This window comes from Salvelinus alpinus, chromosome 5 (assembly GCF_045679555.1).
Source record: "Salvelinus alpinus chromosome 5, SLU_Salpinus.1, whole genome shotgun sequence".
NCBI classification, from domain to species: Eukaryota; Metazoa; Chordata; class Actinopteri; order Salmoniformes; family Salmonidae; genus Salvelinus; species Salvelinus alpinus.
In genome coordinates, this window is record NC_092090.1 from 33,735,576 (window position 1) to 33,763,415 (window position 27,840).

Consider the following 27,840-nt stretch of genomic DNA (forward strand, 5'->3'; position numbering starts at 1 on the left):
TGTGTCTCTCTCTCTCTGTGTCTCTCTCTCTGTGTCTCTCTCTCTGTGTCTCTCTCTCTCTCTCTCTCTCTCTCTCTCTCTCTCTCTCTCTCTCTCTCTCTCTCTCTCTCTCTCTCTCTCTCTCTCTCTCTCTCTCTCTCTCTCCCTCTCTCCCTATCTCTCTGTCTTTCCCTCTCTCTCTCTCTCTCCCTGTCTCTCCCTCTCTCTCTCTCTCTCCCTATCTCTATCTGTCTCTATCTCTCTCTCTCCCCCTCTCTCTCTCAATTCAATTCAATTCAAGGGGCTTTATTGGCATGGGAAACATGTGTTAACATTGCCAAAGCAAGTGAGGTAGATAATACACAAAAGTGAAATAAACAATACAAATTAACAGTAAACATTACACATACAGAAGTTTCAAAACAAGAAAGACATTACAAATGTCATAGTATATATATACAGTGTTGTAACAATGTACAAATGGTTAAAGCACACAAGTTAAAATAAATAAGCATAAATATGGGTTGTATTTACAATGGTGTTTGTTCTTCACTGGTTGCCCTTTTCTTGTGGCAACAGGTCACAAATCTTGCTGCTGTGATGGCACACTGTGGAATTTCACCCAGTAGATATGGGAGTTTATCAAAATTGGATTTGTTTTCAAATTCTTTGTGGATCTGTGTAATCTGAGGGAAATATGTCTCTCTAATATGGTCATACATTGGGCAGGAGGTTAGGAAGTGCAGCTCAGTTTCCACCTCATTTTGTGGGCAGTGAGCACATAGCCTGTCTTCTCTTGAGAGCCATGTCTGCCTACGGCGGCCTTTCTCAATAGCAAGGCTATGCTCACTGAGTCTGTACATAGTCAAAGCTTTCCTTAAGTTTGGGTCAGTCACAGTGGTCAGGTATTCTGCCACTGTGTACTCTCTGTTTAGGGCCAAATAGCATTCTAGTTTGCTCTGTTTTTTTGTTAATTCTTTCCAATGTGTCAAGTAATTATCTTTTTGTTTTCTCATGATTTGGTTGGGTCTAATTGTGCTGTTGTCCTGGGGCTCTGTGGGGTGTGTTTGTGTTTGTGAACAGAGCTCTCTCTCTCTCAATTCAATTCAATTCAATTCAAGGGGCTTTATTGGCATGGGAAACATGTGTTAACATTGCCAAAGCAAGTGAGGTAGGTAATATACAAAAGTCAAATAAACAATAAAAATGAACAGTAAACATTACACATACAGAAGTTTCAAAACAATAAAGACATTACAAATGTCATATTATATATATGCAGTGTTGTAACAATGTACAAATGGTTAAAGCACACAAGTTAAAATAAATAAACATAAATATGGGTTGTATTTACAGTGGTGTTTGTTCTTCACTGGTTGCCCTTTTCTTGTGGCAACAGGTCACAAATCTTGCTGCTGTGATGGCACACTGTGGAATTTCACCCAGTAGATATGGGAGTTTATCAAAATTGGATTTGTTTTCGAATTCTTTGTGGATCTGTGTAATCTGAGGGAAATATGTCTCTCTAATATGGTCATACATTGGGCAGGAGGTTAGGAAGTGCAGCTCAGTTTCCACCTCATTTTGTGGGCAGTGTGCACATAGCCTGTCTTCTCTTGAGAGCCATGTCTGCCTACGGCGGCCTTTCTCAATAGCAAGGCTATGCTCACTGAGTCTGTACATAGTCAAAGCTTTCCTTAAGTTTGGGTCAGTCACAGTGGTCAGGTATTCTGCCACTGTGTACTCTCTGTTTAGGGCCAAATAGCATTCTAGTTTGCTCTGTTTTTTTGTTAATTCTTTCCAATGTGTCAAGTAATTATCTTTTTGTTTTCTCATGATTTGGTTGGGTCTAATTGTGCTGTTGTCCTGGGGCTCTGTGGGGTGTGTTTGTGTTTGTGAACAGAGCCCTAGGACCCGCTTGCTTAGGGGACTCTTCTCCAGGTTCATCTCTCTGTAGGTGATGGCTTTGTTATGGAAGGTTTGGGAATCGCTTCCTTTTAGGTGGTTGTAGAATTTAACGGCTCTTTTCTGGATTTTGATAATTAGTGGGTATCGGCCTAATTCTGCTTTGCATGCATTATTTGGTGTTCTACGTTGTACACGGAGGATATTTTTGCAGAATTCTGCATGCAGAGTCTCAATTTGGTGTTTGTCCCATTTTGTGAAATCTTGGTTGGTGAGCGGACCCCAGACCTCACAACCATAAAGGGCAATGGGCTCTATGACTGATTCAAGTATTTTTAGCCAGATCCTAATTGGTATGTTGAAATTTATGTTCCTTTTGATGGCATAGAAGGCCCTTCTTGCCTTGTCTCTCAGATCGTTCACAGCTTTGTGGAAGTTACCTGTGGTGCTGATGTTTAGGCCGAGGTATGTATAGTTTTTTGTGTGCTCTAGGGCAACGGTGTCTAGATGGAATTTGTGGTCCTGGTGACTGGACCTTTTTTGGAACACCATTATTTTGGTCTTACTGAGATTTACTGTCAGGGCCCAGGTCTGACAGAATCTGTGCAGAAGATCTAGGTGCTGCTGTAGGCCCTCCTTGGTTGGTGACAGAAGCACCAGATCATCAGCAAACAGTAGACATTTGACTTCGGATTCTAGTAGGGTGAGACCGGGTGCTGCAGACTGTTCTAGTGCCCGCGCCATTTCGTTGATATATATGTTGAAGAGGGTGGGGCTTAAGCTGCATCCCTGTCTCACCCCACGACCCTGTGTGAAGAAATGTGTGTGTTTTTTGCCAATTTTAACCGCACACTTGTTGTTTGTGTACATGGATTTTATAATGTCGTATGTTTTACCCCCAACACCACTTTCCATCAATTTGTATAGCAGACCCTCATGCCAAATTGAGTCGAAGGCTTTTTTGAAATCAACAAAGCATGAGAAGACTTTGCCTTTGTTTTGGTTTGTTTGGTTGTCAATTAGGGTGTGTAGGGTGAATACATGGTCTGTTGTACGGTAATTTGGTAAAAAGCCAATTTGACATTTGCTCAGTACATTGTTTTCATTGAGGAAATGTACGAGTCTGCTGTTAATGATAATGCAGAGTATTTTCCCAAGGTTACTGTTGACGCATATTCCACGGTAGTTATTGGGGTCAAATTTGTCTCCACTTTTGTGGATTGGGGTGATCAGTCCTTGGTTCCAAATATTGGGGAAGATGCCAGAGCTAAGGACGATGTTAAAGAGTTTTAGTATAGCCAATTGGAATTTGTTGTCTGTATATTTGATCATTTCATTAAGGATACCATCAACACCACAGGCCTTTTTGGGTTTGAGGGTTTTTATTTTGTCCTGTAACTCATTCAAGGTAATTGGAGAATCCAATGGGTTCTGGTAGTCTTTAATAGTTGATTCTAGGATTTGTATTTGATCATGTATATGTTTTTGTTCTTTATTCTTTGTTATAGAGCCAAAAAGATTGGAGAAGTGGTTTACCCATACATCTCCATTTTGGATAGATAATTCTTCGTGTTGTTGTTTGTTTAGTGTTTTCCAATTTTCCCAGAATTGGTTAGAGTCTATGGAGTCTTCAATTACATTGAGCTGATTTCTGACGTGCTGTTCCTTCTTTTTCCGTAGTGTATTTCTGTATTGTTTTAGTGATTCGCCATAGTGAAGGCGTAGACTCAGGTTTTCCGGGTCTCTATGTTTTTGGTTGGACAGGTTCCTCAATTTATTTCTTAGATTTTTGCATTCTTTATCAAACCATTTGTCATTGTTGTTCATTTTCTTCGGTTTTCTATTTGAGATTTTTAGATTTGATAGGGAAGCTGAGAGGTCAAATATACTGTTAAGATTTTCTACTGCCAAGTTTACACCTTCACTATTGCAGTGGAACATTTTACCCAGGAAGTTGTCTAAAAGGGATTGAATTTGCTGTTGCCTAATTGTTTTTTGGTAGGTTTCCAAACTGCATTCCTTCCATCTATAGCATTTCTTAATGTTACTCAGTTCCTTTGGCTTTGATGCCTCATGATTGAGTATTGCTCTGTTCAAGTAGACTGTGATTTTGCTGTGGTCTGATAGGGGTGTCAGTGGGCTGACTGTGAACGCTCTGAGAGACTCTGGGTTGAGGTCAGTGATAAAGTAGTCTACAGTGCTACTGCCAAGAGATGAGCTATAGGTGAACCTACCATAGGAGTCCCCTCGAAGCCTACCATTGACTATGTACATACCCAGCGTGCGACAGAGCTGCAGGAGTTGTGACCCGTTTTTGTTGGTTATGTTGTCATAGTTGTGCCTAGGTCTCTCTCTCTCTCTCTCTCTCTCTCTCTCTCTCTCTCTCTCTCTCTCTCTCTCTCTCTCTCTCTCTCTCTCTCTGTCTCTGTCTCTGTCTCTCTCTCTCTCTGTCTCTCTCTCTCCCTCTCCGTCTCCCTCTCTCTCTCTCTGTCTCCCTCTCTCTCTCTCTCTCTCTCTCTCTCTTTCTCTCTCTCTCTCTCTCTCTCTCTCTCTCTCTCTCTCTCTCTCTCTCTCTCTCTCTCTCTCTCTCTCTCTCTCTCTCTCTCTCTCTCTCTGTCTCCCTCTCTCCCTCTCTGTCTCCCTCTCTCTCGCTCTCTCGCTCTCTGTCTCCCTGCACTGTGGTGTGTGTGCTCTTTCATTCTTTGTTGCTATGTGTCCTCAAGCAAGCTAGAGCTCTTGTTGTGTTCTTCAGAAAAAGAGGTACTGGTTTATTGTGGGCTGCAGGTCAGGGTGACTCATTGAGAGTGACACAACACAAGTATGTGTGAACTGTGTGAAGAGACGTGTTGAAAGGGCTGTCATCATTAGCACCCTCTCACAACGTTTGTTGGGAATACGGTATCTTTACACCCACTGATGTTGCTGTCTCAGTGGCCAGCTGATGGTTTCATCTAGAACCATGGTGGAAGCCATTGTGGACTCTATAGTTCCGTCAGTGGACATTATTTGACCCCAGCCTGATAGGTCATGCCACCTTTGTAACATCTTCATAGTGGTCAAAGAGACTTTATTATCTGCTATCCGAGCAGCTAAGCGATCGCTGCAGCTGTACATAGTCCATCTGTAAACTACCCACCCAATTTACCTACCTCACCCCCCATACTGCTTTTATTTATTTACTTTTCTGCTCTTTTGCACACCAGTACCAGTATCTCTTCTTGCACATGATCATCTGATGATTTATCACTCCAGTGTTAATCTGCTAAATTGTAATTATTCGATTTATTGCCTACCTCATGCCTTTTGCACACATTGTATATAGATTCTCTTTTTTTCTACCATGTTATTGACTTGTTTATTGTTTACTCCATGTGTAACTCTGTGTTGTCTGTTCACACTGCTATGCTTTATCTTGGCCAGGTCGCAGTTGCAAATGAGAACTTGTTCTCAACTAGCCTACCTGGTTAAATAAAGGTGAAATAAATAAAAAAAATAATAAAAAAAAAAAAATTATGTGGTTGTATTGGAATAACCCCAACATCGTCACTGACTGTTTCACAGCTTTGTCAAGAATGGTTATCTCCTGTGCTGCTTGTAGTGTTCCTTAATGGCAAGGAGAGTCTTGGGAAAGAGCTGTCAAACTATGACAGGAGAAGGGAGGCCACGTCGGGGAGAACCGGATAAGAAACGGTTGATCACCCAACCAACTTCCTGCTCCTGCTTTGTAACTTTGCTGTTAGAGCAGTAAAATATCACATCTTGCCATTTTCACAAGGCTTTACTCTCTTTAAGAATCAGAGTCCAGTTGTAGGCTGTTCCCCGGTTCTGTGTGCAGACATATCATATACAAAACCCTGTGAGAAGGTCGCCAAATCTTGCCCAGTCAAGTTGAAGAAGTCAAGGTTACAGAACGGAACCTGGAATTGTTAATATATATGCAGTGAACTGGAAACTCACATTTGTGACAAACCACTAGATTCCCCCACGGCCCTTAGCACTATTGAACGTCTCTTTTTCAGACATTCAAACTACTTGGATAACTTTGTCTAATATTGGAAAACTAGTACTAGGATTATCTCAATCACCTAAGTAGTCACCTAAGTAAAAACGGTTGAAATTGCACAATGTGTGTCAACTGCAGTGCAAAGGATACACCAGATATTTGACCACTAAGTTGAGTTACTATTGGATTTAAAGGGATAATCCATTTATCATTTGACAATATTTATCATGTGAATGTGTTGCCCAATGTCTGGTATGACCTCTGTGGATAATGTGATTGTGTGTATTTGTGTGTGTGTGTGCATATGTGTGTGTGTACTAGTAAGTGTGTGTGCTGTCCATGCACTTGTGTTTCTACAATATTGTATCTTGTCTCCACGCCACTTCATAATATCCTAGTGAAGATGATATATTTGCTTTTGAAAGCTAAAGCAAGTTTGCAATATTTCGGTTACTGCTCAAACAGTGATTCATTGCAATAGATTAGTTCTGCTAGTGTTTGGATCAATAGATTAAATTACACAAGGCTCCCAAAAGGCCAATAGTATTCTCTTTTTTAATGGAAATGCGTAGGAACACCGATACTGTTTTCTCAAAAGCTGATGCACATTGATTTGTGGGGGCACTTTTATAAATTGAGCTCGGCGCTGAGATCAGTATGTGTGCATGTGTGTGTGTGTGTGTGTGTCAGTCTGACTCACTGAGCTGATAGAGCTGGGTGGTAGTGGGAGGGGGTTTAGGCCTTGCACATGTCTGTTTATCACCTCACACCCAGCCATATTTTCTCAAGATTATCATCCTGTCTCTTAGTATCATTGTGTGGATGCATGGGCTTCCCAGCTATGGCTTCTCTTATAGCATCTGGCTCATGTCAGCGGACTGTAGATCAGCTCAGCTCAACTCAGCTCAACTCAGCTCAACTCACCTTGCTAACTGGATCCTGGGCTGATGTTTGTTACAACAGAAATACAGTAGAGTTGTTCTGTCCGTGTGTGTGTGTGTGTGTGTGTGTGTGTGTGTGTGTGTGTGTGTGTGTGTGTGTGTGTGTGTGTGTGTGTGTGTGTGTGTGTGTGTGTGTGTGTGTGTGTGTGTGTGTGTGTGATGTCAGCGTGAACCATGAATGTTATTCCAGCAATAGCACAGCATGGTTTCCAAGTTGTGTTTTTCACCAGACTTTAAATGTTCATGAACACTACTTCAGCTGACACTGTTTCAGCTGACAGACACTGTCTGCCGGTAACCTAGTTAGTCTGTTTGGCTCGGAATATACAGTACTTAGCAGCAGGTGGCTGTTAAATGGGTTGTCAGTCAAAGATGTATTTTTCTTTATGAATTCAGAAAATAATGATATTATTTGCACAGTGTATAATGTAGGCTAGGAGCTTGGAGAAATAAACTGAATGATAGAGAAAAACCTGAGAATCCTCATTTCCCACTACAATATAATAGTGTTTGGTCACAAGACCATCGATATTTATTGGAAAGGAGCATCAAGATCATTGTGTACTTTCACCACCCTGTGAAGTTCATCATCATTTATTTCACCTGTAGCTTAATAAACTGCCTGGTTTCCCGAGTCGTAGTGGAAGGACCACACACCATGTCATCGCGTGACTTCAACTTTACTTCGATAAGATGGTTGTTATATCAATATTTGTGCATAAAGGCGTTTCCACCACCATTTCTCGCATAATTCCTTTTACCAACACAAAAAGATACCACCATGTTGAACAAATGATCTGTCTGCCTTTATAAAATTGTATGGAAACTTCCTATTTCCATCACAGCTGTCGTAATTTATTTTTATACGGTATGACTTTACCCACATATCAACTGTGGATGGAAGCGTGGTTATTGATACACAAAGACTGTGAACCAGTATTTAGCCTTCAGACACACATGGTCACAGAGCCCAGTCAGACCAGCAGTGAGAGCTAATGCTTTTAGAATGTTTTTTGACAAGGGTTTATTGGTGGGAATTTAGTCATTATTGACACATTACTAATAAATTACAATAAATTCGTTTTTAAGTAGTATGGCTAATTATGACTAGATTGTTGTTTGTTAAGATGTGTATGAAGATATGAGTGCCCTTGTATCTGTCCACACTACTGTGATGTTCTCTGAGTGAGAGAATCAATTAAATGACTCGATGGAGACCTATTAATAGTGAAAAGATAAAATAAATAAATGGCTAAAATCACATCTTGGGTACCCTGCTGTGCTGTTGCCTGGTTGACATATGTAGAGACACACACACACTAACGCACACACAGGGACACACAGGGACACATACACTAACGCACACACAGGGGCACACAGGGACACACACACTAACGCACACACAGGGACACACACACTAACGGACACACAGGGACACACATACAGGAACACACAGGGACACACACACTAACCGACACACAGGGACACACACACTAACGCACACACAGGGACACACAGGGACACACACACTAACGGACACACAGGGACACACACACTAACGCACACACAGGGACACAAACTCATACAATTACTTTAACTTTTTATTTAAGATTTGTGTGCGGCAAGGAATGTGCTTATAACTTTACGTTTATGAAAAAGATCTCCTTAGTTTAGCCCAGCCCACCCCTTAGGCCTTAATTGGCTATTCTGTTAGCTGGTTCGGTGAATGGCATTGCTTCTGGATAGTGATACACACTCAGGAAGGACAGAATCCCTGCTGTCTCTAACACAGCAGCCCTGCTTTTAGGAACACTACCTATAATTATAATAAACTGTAATTAGCGTGGCTGTGAGAGCCCATGCCGCAGATACATTAGTGGCCTCTTCTGTGCTAGGGCACATTGCTCTTTAGTGTTCTGTCTGGAGCGTGGTCAGTAATGAAATGATACATATGTTGACAAGGAAGCACACCACAGGCCAAAAGGGGTCATTAGTGAGTTTATAATCATTTTGAAGGATGTTATATAAGGCCACCGTTAATGACAGGGCTGATCGCTCCTTTCCTGTTATTCTCCTCAGTTGACACAGTGAAAAACCAAGAGAATCTTATTTTTCAGTTACTCCAGTCTCGATATAAGTCCCTTGTTGTGTGGCCTGAGGCTCAGCGAGATAGTAGTTTGAGACCTCAAAGAGATAGTAGCTAGTTTAGACAGAGGCTGTTAGGCGTGGTGCTGTTCTGTGCTGTTAAGCAGAGTGTTTACCGGACGCTTCAGGGGATCCAAATGAGATTACATTACTGTCAGATTACATTTTAGAATTCACTCTATTCATTGGTTAACCAGAGTAAAGCGATAGCAGCAGCAGCCTCAGTGAAATAACTAGAGCCATCGTATGTGGCTTGGGATTCCCGAAGTTAAAAGAGAACCCTAAAACCAAAACCAAAATGTTTCTGAAATTCCCACACACCAAGCAACACCACAGAGGCAGACATTTGACCAAAACAATCTTTTAAGTGTAGTATTGCTTCTCTGCCACTATTGAAATTGGACCCCAATGAAAATATAAGACATTCCCTGCAGTATCAGTGATTTATGATTTTAGAGCTATTGAGGGGAAGATTTAATACGAACATAATCAATGATTTTCATTCATCTTCAAATGTCAATGGTTACATTTGATCACGACAGACATGGTATTTTTAGCTTGTTACAGATCCTAAGCTAGTTTGTTTCTAACACATTTACATGATATGTAAATTCTGGTTAGGTTTCCCACTACGGTTTGGAAGATTTCAATAACCTTGTAGTTGACCTGCCCTATGGCAACAAACATGTCTATGGTACAGTGTACAGTATAGCAGTTTTAAGCCCTGTAATCTGCATACATTTACCATCTATTAACATTCACAGCAGAGTGTGTGTGTGTTAGTCACATGATCAGCCTTGCACATGATACTGAATGTTAACACCTTCCTGAGGCCCCTGGAGCCCTTCTGCTCCACAGGTAACAACTCTGTGTGCTCCATGCCATTATAGAAACTACAACTACATAGTTGCAAGCAGGGCCATTTAAAGGTGAGGTACGTGCAGTATGCACTTTGGGTGCAAGACCTTAAAAGGAACCAGTCAATTTGTCCCTTTATGGAAATAGCTTTTGAAGTGGCGTATAATCTTAACTTTAGTTGAACTTACTGATAGCATTATGTGATAGTTACGCTATTTAGTAGCTTCCTGAATAAAATATTTTATTTCTATCAGCACATGTACTCTCACACACAAACATGTTGACATTTTCATAAACACAGTAGACTATAAAGGTATGGGGGTTGTAAATGGGGCTGGGAGAACTCTGTTCCACCTCATAAACTTGATCCTTTACCAACAGCAGTAGCATTATACTACTTGGCTCTCGGTAAAGCCGCAATTTTACAGTCAAAACGCCAGGGAAACGGCTCTGTTCAAATTGCTGCTCAACTCTGCAACAACGAGAGGCTCTTAAAACCAACTCCCTAGGAGAGGTTCAGTGTTTTACAGAACACCTACAGTAATAGATCTGCATGGGTATCGACCTACCTACCGTAGACCTGTGTCCTCTCCTCAAAGCACATCCAGCACTGCTTCCATCCACACCTCAAACAGCCCAATTGTTGGATTCTGTAAACAAATTAAATCAGCTTCTCCTCCACAGCTTCTCGCTCTCCTGCGCTTCAGGCAGTTCAGTGTACCTGCTCTGCTGTGCATGCCGAGCTACCGTGGTGGGCGGTAGAGGTAGTGGCCTAGGGTCCACAGTGTGTGTGAGGACATGAAGGAGTGAGGTAGAGGTAGAGGAGAAGAGGGGAACAGAACAGAACAACAGCAGGCCTGGATGTGTCCTGTGGGTGAAGGAGCGAGGGAGGGAGAGGTAGAAGAGAGGAGAGGAAAGGAGCGTAGATGAAAGGAGAGGAACAGAACAACAGCAGGCCTGGCTGTGCCCTGTGGGTGCTGCCGCCTGTCACTTCCCCTCTAATCTCCTCTTCACGGGGCCTGTCCCATCCTCTCAGCTCCTGCCCAGTGTGGGGGGTGATGTGTAAGTGAGAACATTACCCTACTCACTGATGGATCAGCCCTCCTAACCACTGGGCCTGTGTGTGTTTGTGTGTGTGTCTACAAAAAAACACAGCGGCTCTGTGAGTCTCTTGTGTTATGTGGTTAGTTCTACCATGAGGCCTTGATTGGGCTCTGCGACTCACAGAATAACTCAGTGACTGACTGGCTTTCATCTCCGCGCCTCTGGGTGCCAGCTGCGATGGTAGTCATTATTTAGATGCGTTAGATGTGTTCGCTCTGTGATGAGAAAGAATGTCCCGCCCGTACAGAGTCAAAAATAAATGTCAGAAACTGCTCAGGTTTTGTGAAGATATGTCCCCTTTTACTGCAACCCATACTAGAACGTAATAATCATGGACAGCACATTGTTGCATTGATTCTGCAGGTTAGTGATTCAGATAGATCAATCCAGACTTTGTGAGAGGGGATGGATGCAGTCACTCAATCATGGAAGATGATGAGGGCTCGGCTTGGCTGTTCACTGCTAATTGCGTCTTGAAGCCATCAGTCAGCCACTTCCCTGTAAATTACTGGGTCCTGTTCTTTTTAGATGTTTGTTTAATGAATTACAAAATGTGTGCGTGTGTGTGTGCTGAGGAAAAACACTGTATTTCCAACCGGGCTTTCTGCTGTGTCGCGTCGTACTTGGTTGCAAACAAAGGATCAATAGAGATGGTGTTTCATCAGAGGAAGAGCAGAGAGAGAGGAAGAAAGCCCAGATAGAACAGGTATTATTTAAGGATTGATTCCTGGTGTTTTGGACCAACTTGGCTAACCCATCATTGTTATCAAATGCTGCCTGTCTTCCACAGCCACTTTGGGTGGTGAAGGACGTGTTGTACTGTACAGGCCCTGGGATGAGAGAGAGAAAGACAGAGTGGCCCTCCACCACTCCAACACGACGTCAATGCAGTTTCCTTAAAGCCTATAAACATACATCACAATATGTTCTACAGCACAGAGACTATGTGAGATGGCCTTCATTTAAAGGAGATAGACCCATGGAGTCAGTAGGATTCATTTTACAGTATGGCTCTGACTGGTCAGAATGAACGCCTTATTCAGCTGTTTTAACACTAACATCACTCTATTGGTCAATTACAAAGAAGGTCCAGACAAAATTTGACCAGCTCACTTCCCGCCAGATTTTTCCCATTGGACCCAGGATGCTGCCTCACCACTCTAACCACTAGGCTACCTGCCGCCCGGTTGTCGTCTGCTCTACAGGCTGCTCCTGAGCAATGTGTCTTACTGAGTCCTGTATACTCCTCTGGGAACTTTAGCCACTCCTTCAGAGCTATGGTGTTCTGTGCATCATTTAGTCTTGAAAAGACACAGTGATTGAAAATTATTCAAACTCCTCGTCAGAGCCTTTAACATGTGGGTTAGGCCGGTCAGCGCACACACAACCACAAACAAGCACACACACACAACCACAAACAAGCACACGCACACAGACACAAACGTTTACATCTAAGTATAAGCGAGAAAAAGTAGATGTCTCCCCTGGTGTGGAGTGAGTTACATCATATGCTGTTAGAGCAGTTTCATTGATCACTAGACTATTTAGCATGAATATGTATGAACTTTCCAATTTGTAAGTCGCTCTGGATAAGAGCGTCTGCTAAATGACTTAAATGTAAATGTAAATGTAGCAGGGGTATTGAACTCTGACCCTACGAGGTCCGGAGCCTGCTGGTTTTCTGTTCTACCTGACCATAATTGCACACACCTGGTGTCTCAGGTCTAAATCAGTCCCTGATTACAGGAGAACAATGACAAAAAGCAGTGGAACTGTCTTCGAGAACTGGCCACAACTTTAAAAGAGTATAGGAATGTCATTATATACTGAACAAAAATATAAAAGCAACATGCAACAATTTCAAATATTTTACTGAGTTGTAGTTCATATACGGAAAATAGTCTATGAAATAAATAAATTCATTAGACCCAAATCTATAGAATCTATAGATTGTACATGACTGTGCAGGTGCGCAGCCATGGGTGGTCCTGGGAGGGCATAGGCCTACCCACTTGGGAGCCAGGCCCACCCACAGGGCAGCCAGGCCCAGCCAATCAGAATTAGTTTTTTTCTCACAAAAGGGCATTATTACAGACAGAAATACTCCTCAGAAAAAGAGAAATACGTTTTTTGTGCGTATGGAAAACTTGTGGGATCTTTTATTTCAGCTGTTTGGGACCAACACTTTACATGTTGTGGTATCCAATCGCTAGTAATTACTATCTTGTCTCATCGCTACAACTCCCGTACGGGCTCGGGAGAGACGAAGGTCGAAAGCCATGCGTCCTCCGAAGCACAACCCAACCAAGCCGCACTGCTTCTTAACACAGCGCACCTCCAACCCGGAAGCCAGCCGCACCAATGTGTCGGAGGAAACACCTGGCCCCCTTGGTTAGCGCGCACTGCGCCCGGCCCGCCACAGGAGTCGCTGGAGCGCGATGAGACAAGGATATCCCTACCGGCCAAACCCTCCCTAACCCGGACGACGCTAGGCCAATTGTGCGTCGCCCCACGGACCTCCCGGTCGCGGCCGGCTGCGACAGAGCCTGGGCGCGAACCCAGAGACTCTGGTGGCACAGCTGTGTTTATATTTTTATTCAGTATAGATCATCCTCACCATTTACTAACTATACATTCATACACTCTCTCTGTGATCTTGATTATGGCGAATCAGTTGATTGGTCCAGTTACATAGCTGTTTGTTTGTTCTTCCTCCATATGTTTTATTTAATAGCACATTGACTTATAGTCTGTTCTACAAAGTCCTCTGTTGTATGCAGAGTTCTAAAGTACAGAGGCTGTTGGATAATTGAATGGAAAACAGTAGTGGCGTGTTTTGACAAACCCCACATATTCTCCCCCACATCAAAGCAAGGCCCTGTTCAAATGAGACATCTCTCAGGTCCAGATTTAGTTCTGTGGCTGACATGACAGGCTCCTCTAATAGTGCTGGCCACGGAGTAGTTTTGATCTTGGGAAAGAAGAGACAGAGAGATCATGGAAGTAATTGCGAGTGCCAGTGGACATCCCCTATCTAATGCAATCTGCCTTTCTCCTGGCCTGCAATTATCAAGAAGGACAGACTAGAGCAGTGGTCCCTGTGCTGTCTGTCTGTTGCCTGTGCTGTCTGTGCCGTCTGTAGGCCAGGCCAGCAACATCAGCAGTAATGTCATGCAGCAGGTCAGTGACATGCAGGTAGAGGGCTGCTGGACACAGATGATGGTGATGATGTTGTGGGGTTGAGAATTAGATTGTAATGTTATCCTTTCTCACACTGGTCAACTAAGCCTGGTTTAGTGATGATGATGATGCTGCTGCTGTTGCTGCTGATTCTGATGATGTTGACGATGACAATAGCATCATCACACTCGTCAGTGCATGATCAGAGAAGATTTATGAATATTTATGAATATTTATGAATTCAGGAGCTTTTTGTTTCTCTTTATTACCTGTATGTATAAAACGCACCAAGGAAATCTATTTAGGCTACCACTGGTTAATACTGATTGGTAGTTTCCACAATTAAGTATTTTTGCAATTAGACAAAAGCAGACTAACTTTTTTTTATTTGATCACCAATCGCTTCTCTGTTGGAGTTGTTTCAGGAGGGATACATCGGGTGCTGCAATTGGTGGATGGAGAGAATGATTTGATACGTGAGTAAACAACAGAGAGAGAGAGGAAGAAGAGGGATAAGACGAATAAAGGATGAGTGGGGTAGAGAGTGAGATGCCCAGCCCCCAGGCATTGCCTGACAACCTACTGTTGTCCCCCTGTTTCCATGGCAATGACGACAAGGTGCCTAAAGTGGAGGGATATGGGAAGGGGCTGGGGGAGGGGAGAAATGGAGAGAGAGAGCGAGAGAGAGTGAGAGACAGGAAGAGAGAGGAAAATAAAGAAAATGTGAATGTTTGTAGTAGAAGGATTGGAAGAGGGGTAAAACAAGCTCTGCCAAGCTATCTTTTAGAGCACCGTTTTCTATAGCTTTTTTTGTTGTCTTGGACTGTCCATTCCCCATCACATAGACATGCAGTGTCAATAAAGAGTAGTGGCCTCCCTGGACAAAAGGTTAAGAGAGCTGTTCAGGGCTGTAGTTTACGTAGATAGAAGCACTAATGTTCTTGTCGTATTCTCAAGAGGCACTAGAGAAGGATGGAGGACAGCGAGAGGGGTTCGAGCGAGAACACACACCTCTCACCCTCATTCATAAAACATCAGCAGAGAAGGACTTCTGAAGGTCAGAACAGAACTGCTCATGCTATCATCAGACTAAAGGTTCACTGTGATGGAAGAATTCACCTTCAATGTGCTTATTAACGTTAACCTCCTCCATCTCATGGTGATGTCATGCTCCATTTTACAGACTCACTGAATGATCTCCTCTCAGATCCTGACTCTTGTGTGTGTGAATATTTGAGATGGAAACCATGTCTCTTTTTTATGGCCAACACAATGCCCTGAGAAACGGTTAAAAGTGTCCCGGAATTTGGGTTTACAAGATGTTTGCTCCAAATTGTATCATCTGAGCTCATCTCTGAATTGGGATTAAAGTGCTCACTCTGATTGACTAGCGAGGGGTGTAAGCTCTCCACATTCATGAGATGAAAGCAACTGCAGCCTCCTCCCTGGCTGTGGGCTCTCCACTGATCACACAGAGGCAGTAGACATCAAGTGTCACCCCTTTTAAAGCAGGCCTCGCTTAGACATCCATTTAATTACGAGACTGCTCCATTTAATTAAGGCGGGGTGGCGAGTTTCTCCTGACACATCCAATTCAGCCCTGTATATACATAGGCTCAGCAGCTACTCTGTACAGGATTTACACACATACACACACAAACGCTGAATGGCAGTTTGGCAAGGAATGGATTGTTTTTAGTAAGCGTTTTCCTAGCCAAAGATATATGAGGGGAGAGTGGATTAACTGTTACAGTAGAAGAGGCAGTAAGAGCTGCACAAGCTCTCCAATGCTTGTGTGTGGCCGGGAAACTGAATGTTAGATGGAAAGAATATCAGTTTGTGTTGAATATATGCTGAGCTTGTATGATGGTAGATTATGAAAATACAGTATCTACTGCAGGGCTCTGTTCCTGGAGAGATACCGTCCTGTAGGTTTTCGCTTCAACCCCACTCTAGCGCACCTGATTCTAATAATTCGCTGGTTGATAAGATGAATCAGGTCGGTTACAACTGGGGTTGGATTGAACACCTACAGGAGGGTAGCTTCCAGGAACAGGGTTGGAGAGCCCAGATCTACCTTGTATAACCAGGGTTTTGCCTTGCAGAGGAGAAACACTTAGCCAGGAAGCCCCAGCCACTAGAACTCAGTAGCTAAACATCATGAAAACTGAATATGACAGGGGAGGTAGGAGGTAGAGGTAGTGGAGAACATCATCTGATAACCCAGGGTAGTCTTACTGCTACCTCTTCACCATGCTGGCATGGCCTCCTCCTATTCAAGCAGCAGGTTTCTATTGGACAGGATCCAACATTCCTGTCATCGTCCACCACTCTAGACCACCTGCTGTCCACCATGCTGCCCAGGGCTGGACCAGTGACCTTGGACTTACCATATGACCTAGAAGGCAGTAAGTAGTGTCAACAATCAGAGAGAGTAGCACTTTACCTGATGACATAAACAGCAGAAAAACATAATTTCACAGAAGACAAAGACAATAACACGGAGTGCAATCTGTCTTGATGGAACAGAACATCATAACACAGGGGTCAGAGGTCAGGGAACATCATAACACCAACCTCCACTCACTCCAGATGGACAGCTCAACCACAGGTGGCGTGAAACTCTCAGTAAGCTTCACACTGGGAGGAGATCATTCACATGCACCTCACTTTCCCCCTGCGACATGTCATGTCACAAAGCAGTTCCAGAATCACCCATATCACACTCTAATAGGTGTGGAAGCAATATAAGAGACTATTGCTTAGCTGTGTATGGAATCTGTAACAGGGCTGTGATGTGTGTGTTTGTGAGTGTGTGTTTGTGTGCGTGTCTCTCTCTCTCTCTCTCTCTGATGAGTTTGGAAGCTTGCATCACATTGGATGTGAGTGAGATTTCGTGCACCCCCCACAGCTTTGAGGTTGATGGAAAATCATTATGGATCTTGGCAAGTGGCCGGCGGGTGGTTGCCTAGGAAACCTGGCTATCTGTCGGTGGCTCCCTTCTTCCCATGCGTCTTGGTGACCTGAGGTATGTGAAATGCCCAGGTTTTAAGACCTTCACTCAGAGTAATGTGTGCTTTGATGGGTGGCAGGGGGTCTTGCATGAATGAATGAGATTAAATAAAACCCTTTAGAAACATAGAATCCATGATGCACGCTGCTCTGTGTGATGTTTACCAGCACTGTGGAGGCTTTATTGTAGAAAACAACCATCTTCCACTGGTAGCCAGTGTGTCATTATCATGCAGGTGATTGCAGATGATATGGTTTATCATTGTCGTCTGCCTTGTTTTAGTGGGATTGGCTGAGCCCCGTTCACAGTGAGTGGCCCCAATGCTGAATGGGGGCAGGGCATTATGTGAGGCACAGGGAGCGTGGAGGGACAGTCGGGGGGGTTGACAGTGTCCACTCTTATGTTGTTATGCTGTAAACCATAACCCCCACAGCATTCCAACAGCCCTCTCCACCCCTACCCCTGCCGTCCCCATCCACAGTTCCATCATTACAGCCTCATCACCACCATGCCCATCTCTGTGTGAGAGAGAGAGAGCAGTGACCTCTGGGACAGGCCAGTGACTGCAGGGGGCATGCTCCTTGTGATTATCCCTGTTCTCCACTGATGCCTGGGGGTATAGGGTGCTGTAATCACTGCCCCTCCTCCCTTATTCCACCTCCCACAGTCAGCTCAGGGTCAGTTATCATAACAGTACTAATGGAAAAGCCTGGGAGAACACATCATGAATAGTCGTGGGCTCTGGGCTGAGGGGATGAGAATAGAGCTTGCACTGCTGTAGGGCAGCTCTATAAGAGGGTCCAGAGTTGTGTCCTGCAATGTAAAGGAGATGTGGAGGGTAGGGGTGTAGGTGTAGAGGAGTGTGTAGGGGTGTATATATACACACACTACCATTCAAAAGTTTGGGGTGACTTAGACATTTCCTTGTTTTTGAAAGAAAAGCAATTTTTTTGTCCATTAAAATAACATCAAATTGAACAGAAATACAGTGTAGACATAGTTAATGTTGTAAATGACTATTGTAGCTGGAAACGGCAGATTTTTTATGGAATATTTACATAGGCGTACAGAGGCCCATTATCAGCAACCATCACTCCTGTGTTCCAATGGCACGTTGTGTTAGCTAATCCAAGTTTATAATTTTAAAAGGCTAATTGATCATTAGAAAACCCTTTTGCAATTATGTTAGCACAGCTGAAAACTGTTGTTCTGATTAAATAAGCAATAAAACTGACCTTCTTTAGACTAGCTGAGTATCTGGGGCATCAGCACTTGTGGGTTTGATTACAGGCTCAAAATGGCCAGAAACAAAGACCTTACTTCTGAAACTCGTCAGTCTATTCTTGTTCTGAGAAATGAAGGCTATTCAATGCGAGAAATTGCATCTCGTACAACGCTGTGTACAACTCCCTTCACAGAACAGCGCAAACTGGTTCTAACCAGAATAGAAAGAGGACTGGGAGGCCCCGGTGCACAACTGAGCAAGAGGACAAGTACATTAGAGTGTCTAGTTTGAGAAACAGATGCCTCACAAGTCCTCAACTGGCAGCTTCATTAAATAGTACCCACAAAACACCAGTCTCAACGTCAACAGTGAAGAGGCGACTCTGGGATGCTGGCCTATATAAAAAAGGAACTCAGTCCCGGCTTTCAACTTATTCTTGAAAGTTTTAATAGTAAAGTGCACAAGGTGTAGGGTGTTCACTCACTGCTGTAGAATGTAGAGAAAAACGGAGCAGTTTTCACGCTGGTATAAAGGATTTGGAGACAGGCGCAGGAGTACATCATCTGGGTTTTTAATACATCCAAAACAAACACATATACAAAACACTGGGATGTACCCAAACAAAAGAGCGAGGGTAAACCTCGTAGAACGACACAGGACGAGACCCGTAATACACAAAGCACGCAGCACAGGCTGAGACAACGCATTGGCACTCACACGACCAACGGACATGGGAACAATAATCGACAACCCAATGGGGTAACAAAGGGCACATTTATACAATTACAATCAGTGAGGAATTGGAACCAGGTGTGTGTAATGACAGTTCAGTGCAGCCTAGAAGGCTGGTGACGTTGACCTCCGGAACTGGAGAAACGAATGAGTAGCAGTACCGGGGGGGATCCGTGATAGCAGTTCAAGAGGGTGCTACGAAATTAATGTTAAAACGTTGTTTTCTTTGCCCCAATGTCATTATAAATTACATAGAATGAATAATTAGATTGTTATCTACAATATTATAACCTTAATATACTTGTACTTGACAGTGTTGGTGAAATAAGAATGTTAGTTTGCTGTGACCGTTGCTAGTTTAGATTGCACCGCTCTTGGTTGCATCTCTTCCATATTTGGTGTTGTGATCTTTCCTCTGGTTGGACCAATCAAATTTAACTTGATACCTTCGTCATTTTCACCTCCAGATCCTTGGCTTTCATTGCCTATAACCGTGATCAATCTACATTGACAGGGCTGTTTCTATGGTGATTTAAAGGGAAAGACTCAGAAAACAGGAACAGGTTGTCTTCGCATAAAGTGGATGTTGAAATTGAGTCTGTTAGCTTTGTAAATTAATATATATTTAGTCCCTATTTAGTTTTGTATTCTGCAAATTTTATTTACGAAAAAAAATTCACTCACGAACCTGCAGCCACTCGTTAGCTTGTTAGTTGATGTTCGAAAGTAGTTCTGCTGCGAAGCAGCGCCACAGAGTTCTATTGAGCAATGACGACTTTTTGATCATGCCTGTGATGACATTCCATTCACTCTAAACATGCTAAATTCTGAGTAAATCGTTGATTATTTTTTAAGCATATATTGTAGAGAGATTGTGTTTTCCTGACTGAATTTTCTATAAACCTTGAATTAATTAATACTTTTCTGTGTGAACACCCTACAAGGTGCAATTTCAAAAGTGGGTAGTGCATCATCAGTTTTCCTCTTGTCATATCAGCATACCTTAGAGAGCTATTTATAACTTGTCAGAAATGTCCAGATCAACTAGCCCATGTCAGCTACTGTTTTTTAGCTAGGATTTTTAGCTCATATATTTTGTTGTAATGTTTGAGTCACTCAAATATCACATGAATAGACATTAGACATGGCAAAATGTATAGAATTGTGAGAAAATGAGCTTTAAAACTGGAAAGTTCTCTGCACACCATGACAAAATGTGTAGAATTGCAGGAAATAAGTTTTAAACCTGCTAAATGTTCTCTCCACCAACAAGAGGGGTGTGAACAGTTTATGTCATGAACAGTGCTTGTGCCCATAGAAATAGACGTGGCGTGCGCGCGTGCAGTGGGGGCACTGGATGTTCCCCAATGCTGTAAGGGGGGCCTGAGTAAAAAGGTTTGGGAACCCCTGTATTAGAGCTCCATTTCCAATAACTTTGCTTTTGTCTTGGACAGTCCCATTCCCCGTCACATAGACATCTCAATAAAGAGTAGTGGCCTCCCTGGACAAAAGGTTAAGAGAGCTGTTCAGGGCTGTAGTTTACGTAGATAGCAGCACTAATGTTCTTGTCGTATTCTCAAGAGGCACTAGAGAAGGATGGAGGACAGCGAGAGGGGTTCGAGCGAGAACACACACCTCTCACCCTCATTCATAAAACATCAGCAGAGAAGGACTTCTGAAGGTCAGAACAGAACTGCTCATGCTATCATCAGACTAAAGGTTCACTGTGATGGTAGAATTCACCTTCAATGTGCTTATTAACGTTAACCTCCTCAATCTCATGGTGATGTCATGCTCCATTTTACAGCCTCACTGAATGATCTCCTCTCAGATCCTGACTCTTGTGTGTGTGAATATTTGAGATGGAAACCATGTCTCTTTTTTATGGCCTACATAATTCCCTGAGAAAATATTAAAATAATTCTCATCTATATTATTCGTAGTCGTCTATTTACCACCACAGACCGATGCTGCCACTAAGACCGCACTCAACCAACTCTGTAAGGCCATAAGCAAACAAGAAAATGCTCATCCAGAAGCGGCGCTCCTAGTGGCCGGGGACTTTATTGCAGGCAAACTTTAATCAGTTTTACCAAATTTTTGCCAGCATGTCACATGTGCAACCAGAGGGAAAAGAACTCTAGACCACCTTTACTCCACACACAGAGATGCATACAAAGCTCTCCCCCACCCTCTATTTGGCAAGTCTGACCATAATTCTATCCTCCTGATTCCTGCTTACAAGAAAAAACTAAAGCAGGAATTACCAGTGACTCGCTCAATAAGGAAGTGGTCAGATGACGCGGATGCTACACTACAGGACTGTTTTGCTAGCACAGACTGGAATATGTTCCGTGATTCATCCAATGGCATTGAGGCGTAAACCACCTCAGTCATTGGCTTCATCAATAAGTGCATCGAAGACGTCATCCCCACAGTGACCGTACGTACATATCCCAACCAGAAGCCATGGATTACAGGCAACATCCGCATCGAGCTAAAGGCTAGAGCTGCCGCTTTCAAGGAGCGGGACACTAATCCGGATGCTTATAGGAAATCCTGCTATGCCCTCAGATGAAACATCAATCAAGCAAAACATCAATATAGGATTAAAATTGAATCCTACTACACCGGCTCTGACGCTCGTTGGATGTGGTAGGGCTTGAAAACTATTACGGACTACAAAGGGGAAACCAGACACGAGCCCAGTGACGCGAGCCTACCAGACGAGCTAAATGCCTTTTATGCTCGCTTCGAGGCAAGCAACACTGAAGCATGCACGAGAGCACCAGTTGTTCTGGATGACTGTGTGATAACACTCTCGGTAGACGATGTGAGCAAGACCTTTAAACAGGTCAACATTCACAAAGCCGCGAGGCCAGATAGATTACCAGGATGTGTACTCAAAGCATGCGCGGACCAACTGGCAAGTGTCTTCACTGACATTTTCAACCTCTCCCTGACCGAGTCTGTAATACCTACATGTTTCAAGTAGATCACCATAGTCCCTGTGCCCAAGGAAGCAAAGGTAACCTGCCTAAATGATTACCGACCCGTAGCACTCACGTCGGTAGCCATGAAGTGCTTTGAAAGGCTGATCGTGGCTCACATCAACAGCATCCTCCCGGATACCCTAGACCCACTCCAAATTTCATACCGCCCCAACAGATCCACAGATGACGCAATCTCAATCGCACTCCACACTGCCCTTTCCCACCTGGACAAAAGGAACACCTATGTGAGAATGCTGTGTAGGAGTGTGTATGGGTGTGTAGGTGTGTAAGAGTGTGTACAGGCTGCAGCGTGCATAAACGCTCCGGACTGGAATGTGGCCTGGGGGGCAGACAGACAGGAGAGGGGGCTTTGGGGTCAATGGATATAGGAGGGCTTATTGGGTTTTGTCTTCCAAAAAGCATAGTTTTACTTTTCTGTTCAGTTGGTGGACTGCAAAAAATACATTGTTGCGATATCAGATACTTGTGTTGTGGAAGGCTTATGATTGATCACAATGTGTACTGTTCAGGATGTCAGTGTTGTTATGCTGTGTGTGTGTGTGTGTGTGTGTGTGTGTGTGTGTGTGTGTGTGTGTGTGTGTGTGTGTGTGTGTGTGTGTGTGTGTGTGTGTGTGTGTGTGTGTGTGTGTGTGTGTGTGTGTGTGTGTGTGTGTGTGTGTGTGTGTGCGCGTGTGTGCGTGCGTGCGTGGCTGTCAGAGTGTAGTACATTCTTTCATGTCTCTGTGTGGCACAACCTGTGATGAGTTGCTTGGAAATCTTGGACCCCTCTTTCATTCCATTTCAGTAGCCATTTTTTTTTTGGTGTGCATATGTATGTGTTCTACACGCCAGAATTGTTGGCTCAGTTGATGGTCATGAGTGTGGCCAGTGTGTCTGTTGGTGGCTATGTGTAAATGCTGTGCTTTGTTTTGTGTGGGTAAGGGGGTTGTTGTATATCTCTGGATGGTAAGCTATACACTGTAGGGACCGTGTAGTGAAGCCAGATGTGGGAGAGAGAAAAGAGAGAGGCTATTCTTCCCTGATGATAGACAACACTAAACAACAGGAATCTGATTGGAGTCTGATTGGAAGCCATCTCAATACAGAAACCTTTAATGGTAGGATGCAGGAATCGATGGCCCTGATTTTGTATAGCTAATGAGAGCAGATTTGGGTATTTCATGGATAATTTGCTCCTTTTAGAGAATACGTTGTTTTTTTATTAATAACAGTCAGTTGAGAATGAGATTGATTGATTAGCTAATTTGTGTGTCCCATTTTGAACGCAAAGCCCACAGTGTGTATAAACTGCAGCAGGGCAGAAGTGAAAGAAAATGAGCTTTTCCAAACTGGTGAGTTGAGCTGAATAGGTGGCCAGGCCTCAGTGACTAAAGTGGTAAAGTGTTGTGTCTTAATCCTTTTCCCAGTGCAGCGGAGAGAGGAATCCCTGCGTGATTGACACAAAGCTATCACCGGCAGCCCTCTCCATATCACCTCTCAGACAGAGACAACCATAGCTACAGCCTCTGCTCCAGCCAGCCTCAGCCCAGGGTTTAGCAGCTCCACTAGCCCCTAAAGCCTGCCTGACTCCTTCCCCCTGTCTCCTTCTCCAGGGGACCAGAGTTGTTTCACTCTCAGACACCCAACTTCCTGAATGTTCCCCTTATGACTAGCTTTCAGAGTAGAGACAAGGCTGAGTGGATTCTCTGCTCTACCACTGATATCTCACCAGTTAAGAGTGTTAGCTAATGAATGTTCCCTTCGTCCCCTGGAAGAGGGCTGGTGCAGGGCTTAATGCAGCCAGCCTGTCCTTCCTCTCCTCCACCATCTGAGATGTAAGAATGAAATGGGGAGATAAGAGGGAGGAGTCTCCTGGGTGCCATGACAACTAAACTCTATGGAAAGAAAAGTGAAACTTAACTGTGTTGCCGCGGTAATAGCCATCCATTCATGTGCTCCTGGGTTCTTTATGTGGTATCAGAGGTTGACAGGGACTGTTTGGAGATCAGGTGTGTGAGACGGTTACGGTGTTGCTCTGGACCAGAGGTGTCTGTGCTAACGACAGGAGCAGAGGAGAGGAGCTGATCTCTGTGTCTGCTGTCTGGCACAGACCTGGGCTGCTTTTACTGCTGAACAGATTTACTACCAGACTGCAATTGCAGGGATACTGCCTTTATCTCCAGCTCTCTCCCTCCCTCTCATGCTCTCTCTCTCTCTCTCTCTCTCTCTCTCTCTCTCTCTCTCTCTCTCTCTCTCTCTCTCTCTCTCTCTCTCTCTCTCTCTCTCTCTCTCTCTCCCTCTCATGCTCTCTCTCCGTCCCTCTCATGCTCTCTCTCTCGCTCTCTCTCTCTTTCTCTTCCTCTGTTGCAACAGAATGCGTGATCTATAATTCATGAGAGCAAATAGATATTGAAGCGTTCACATCTCGGTAGAAATCTGCCTTTGAAATGATCATCTCTCCAAGCTTCCGAAACATATTCATGTCACTTCCAGAATATGTTTAATGATGCCATCAAATTATCATTTCACAATTAAAATGACTGAGTATGTAAAATCATCTTGGTCACTGTTCAAAACAACAAATCTTACTGTGGAGGCATTAACATGCTTAATTATGTAGACAGTAGGCATGTTACAGTGATAAGATGTGTACATTTTGGCAGACAATAGGTATTGGCTCCTGCACGCTGTATATACAACTCTATGTTCATTTCGGGTGTTCTCCCTTTTTGTCATTGCTAATCTGCAGTCAGGGAGTCACTCAGCACATTTTGATTGGACAAGATAAATAATCCTCCTGATCTAAAGCAGTAATGATCTGCTAGTCTCACTGATCTTCAGCCCTCATCTAAAATGGGTCAAATGTGAATAACACTGTGCAAATTTAACATCTCCCAAATATTCTTACTTTACATCCATTGGGGCTCTGTAAGATAGTAGGCTAGATCCCAGGCAGTTTTGTCAACGGGCGCACAGCCCCAGTAGTCTGATGGAATCAGGTGCAAAATGGTGGTATTTATGTGCAGGTGCAGAAGGTGAGCTGGAACTAAGGAATATGGACAATGGCCATTACATAATACATGTCACAGATATTAGGACATAAACATTCAAAGAATAACGATATTAGGAAAATACCCCTCAACATAGAAAACTCAAATGATTGAATATGCAGATGTGACGCTCCCCAAAGCAGTTCAGGTCAGCGATACAAAGTAACTTTAAACTAATAATAAACAATGTCAAATGTTTTACTCGTGTGTGATTTTTATGTAACAACCGCAATGCATGTTAGAAGGGTTTTAACAACAGGAATATGCCTGAAAAAGTTAGCAACATAAACAAACATTAGCATTTCCAATCGGTGTTTGTGTAAAATGAGGGGACAGCATTGGAGTGGGCGCTCTCCAGTGCGCATCGTCACTCACCGTCTGCTTCAGTGTGTTTTCAGTATTTTTTTTATTTTTGAGTATCAGCCAAAGACGTAAACAAGTCGCCCTTGTTAGGGAAAGGCTGCCTGTAGGTCTGATGTCTTTCCAGCTGAATTCAGGGATTCAGAGAGAGGCTAGTGTGTAAAACAGAGGTGATGGAGAGGGGGAGAGAGAGAGAGAGAGAGAGAGAAGCTAGGTGGGTGGGGGAGTGTTGTTGGTTAATGATGGGTGAAGGAGGGTGAAGGAGAGAGAATGTAGAGAAACAGAATGCTGGAGGCTAATAGAACACCAGGTATGACATTCTTTTTTTTTACTGTGATACTGTGATGTGTCAACTCACACCAAGGAGATATGATCACAATCCAAGATCACACCACAGTGAACCATACGGAAAAACCTAGTACCCATGTCTGTCTTTCCCCTTTCTCTCACATGCGGGGACTGTTCATGACCATGTTGGTTATCCTAACTGTTGTACTGCATTTTCTTCCCTTCCACTGACCTATAGTGTTGTTCTCTTTCAGGTGCTGCTGTCTGGACTGATAGGAGTGGTGTCATGGAAGAGGCCTCTCTCTCTGGTGGTGAGTGATAGTCTAACTCTAACTTCCTGATCTGACCTAACCTTCTCAGAGGGGATATTTGCCCAGGGCAACTAGTTTTCTAGGGCAACTAGTTTTCAGTGGTGTAAAGTACCTAAGTAAAAATACTTTGAAGTACTACTTAAGTAGTTTTTGTAGGTATCTGTACTTTACTTGACTATTTATATGTGTGTTAACTTTTACTTTTACTCCACTACATTCCTAAAGAAAATAATACATACATTTTCCCTGACACCCAAAAGTACTCGTTACATTTTGAATGCTTAGCAGGACAGGAAAATGGTCTAATTTACTCACTTAAAGAAAAGATCCCTGGTTATCCCTACTGCATCTGATCTGGTGGACTCACTAAACACAAATGCTTTGTTTGTAAATGATGTCTGAGTGTTGGAGTGTGCCCCTGGCTATCCATAAATTTAAAAAACAAGAAAATTGTGCCGTCTGGTTTGCTTAATATAAGGAATTTGAAATGATTTATACTTTTACTTTTCATACTTAAGTATATTTTAGAAATTACATTTACTTTTGCTACTTAAGTATATTTAAAAGGAAACACTTTTACTCAAGTAGGATTTTACTAGGTGACTTTCACTTTTACTTCAGTCAATTTCTATTAAGTAAACCTTACTTTTACTCAAGTATGAAAATTGGGTACTTTTTCCACCACTGCTGGTTTTGGCACCCAGGGTAACAACATGCGATGGTGTTGTCTGTGTGACCCTCTACTGTGAGAAGGCCTGGATTTGTGCTAGCTGGGATAAAAGCCTGTTAAAACAGATCACAACTCCAATGCCTTTGAGAAAGGATACTCTCAGCTCAACCACTGACCTGGCAATTGTCAGACTACACTAAACTAGGAACTGTTTGCCATATATATTGCTTTTAGTTCTGTAATAGGGACAATCTTTCCACTGTGTCGTCAGTACAGTCGCCTACAGTGTCAGGAATCAAAATGGGCTGAAATGCTTCAAGCAGCACAGAAATGACAGATATGTTTGTGCTCAGTCATCTTTGCAATGAGTTTTAATTCCTCATAAGTAGTTGTTTTTCTTTGTTTGTAATGCCGGAGGGTTGTATCAAAAACACTATACTGTCTTCAGAAACAGCTATGTTGTAGGTCCTTATACAGTGCCTTGCAAAAGTATTCATCCCCTTGGCGTTTTTCCTATTTTGTTGCATTACAACCTGTAATTTAAATAGATTTTTATTTGGATTGCATGTAATGGACATACACAAAATAGTCCAAATTGGCGAAGTGAAATTTAAATAATTACTTTTCTAAAAAATTAAAAACGGAAAAGTGGTGCGTGCATATGTATTCACCCCCTTTGCTATGAAGCCACTAAATAAGATCTGGTGCAACCAATTCAATTCAGAAGTCACATAATTAGTGCATTCTAAGTGTCACATGATCTGTCACATGATCTGTCACATGATCTCAGTATATATATACCTGTTCTGAAAGGCCCCAGAGTCTGCAACACCACTAAGCAAGCGGCACCACCAAGCAACAGAGAGGCACCGTGAAGACCAAGGAGCTCTCCAAACAGGTCAGGGACAAAGTTGTGGAGAGGTACAGATCAGGGCTGGGTTATAAAAAAATATCAGACAGAAACTTTGAACATCCCACAGAGCACCATTAAATCCATTATTAAAAAATGGAAAGAATATGGCACCACAACAAACCTGCCAAGAGAGGGCCGCCCCCCAAAAATCACAGACCAGGCAAGGAGGG

The 27,840-nt window shown here is 43.2% G+C and overlaps 1 protein-coding gene across 2 annotated transcripts in view; it reads left to right on the plus strand.

Annotated features, from left to right (window-relative positions):
- LOC139575970 (protein ENTREP2-like) overlaps positions 1–27,840 on the plus strand; it is a 164,121-nt gene that overhangs the window by 36,136 nt on the left and 100,145 nt on the right. For both annotated transcript variants that reach the window (XM_071401498.1, XM_071401497.1), the window contains exon 2: positions 26,031–26,087. In XM_071401498.1, coding sequence (XP_071257599.1) covers positions 26,031–26,087 — 57 coding nt within the window. The remainder of the gene's footprint in view (positions 1–26,030; positions 26,088–27,840) is intronic.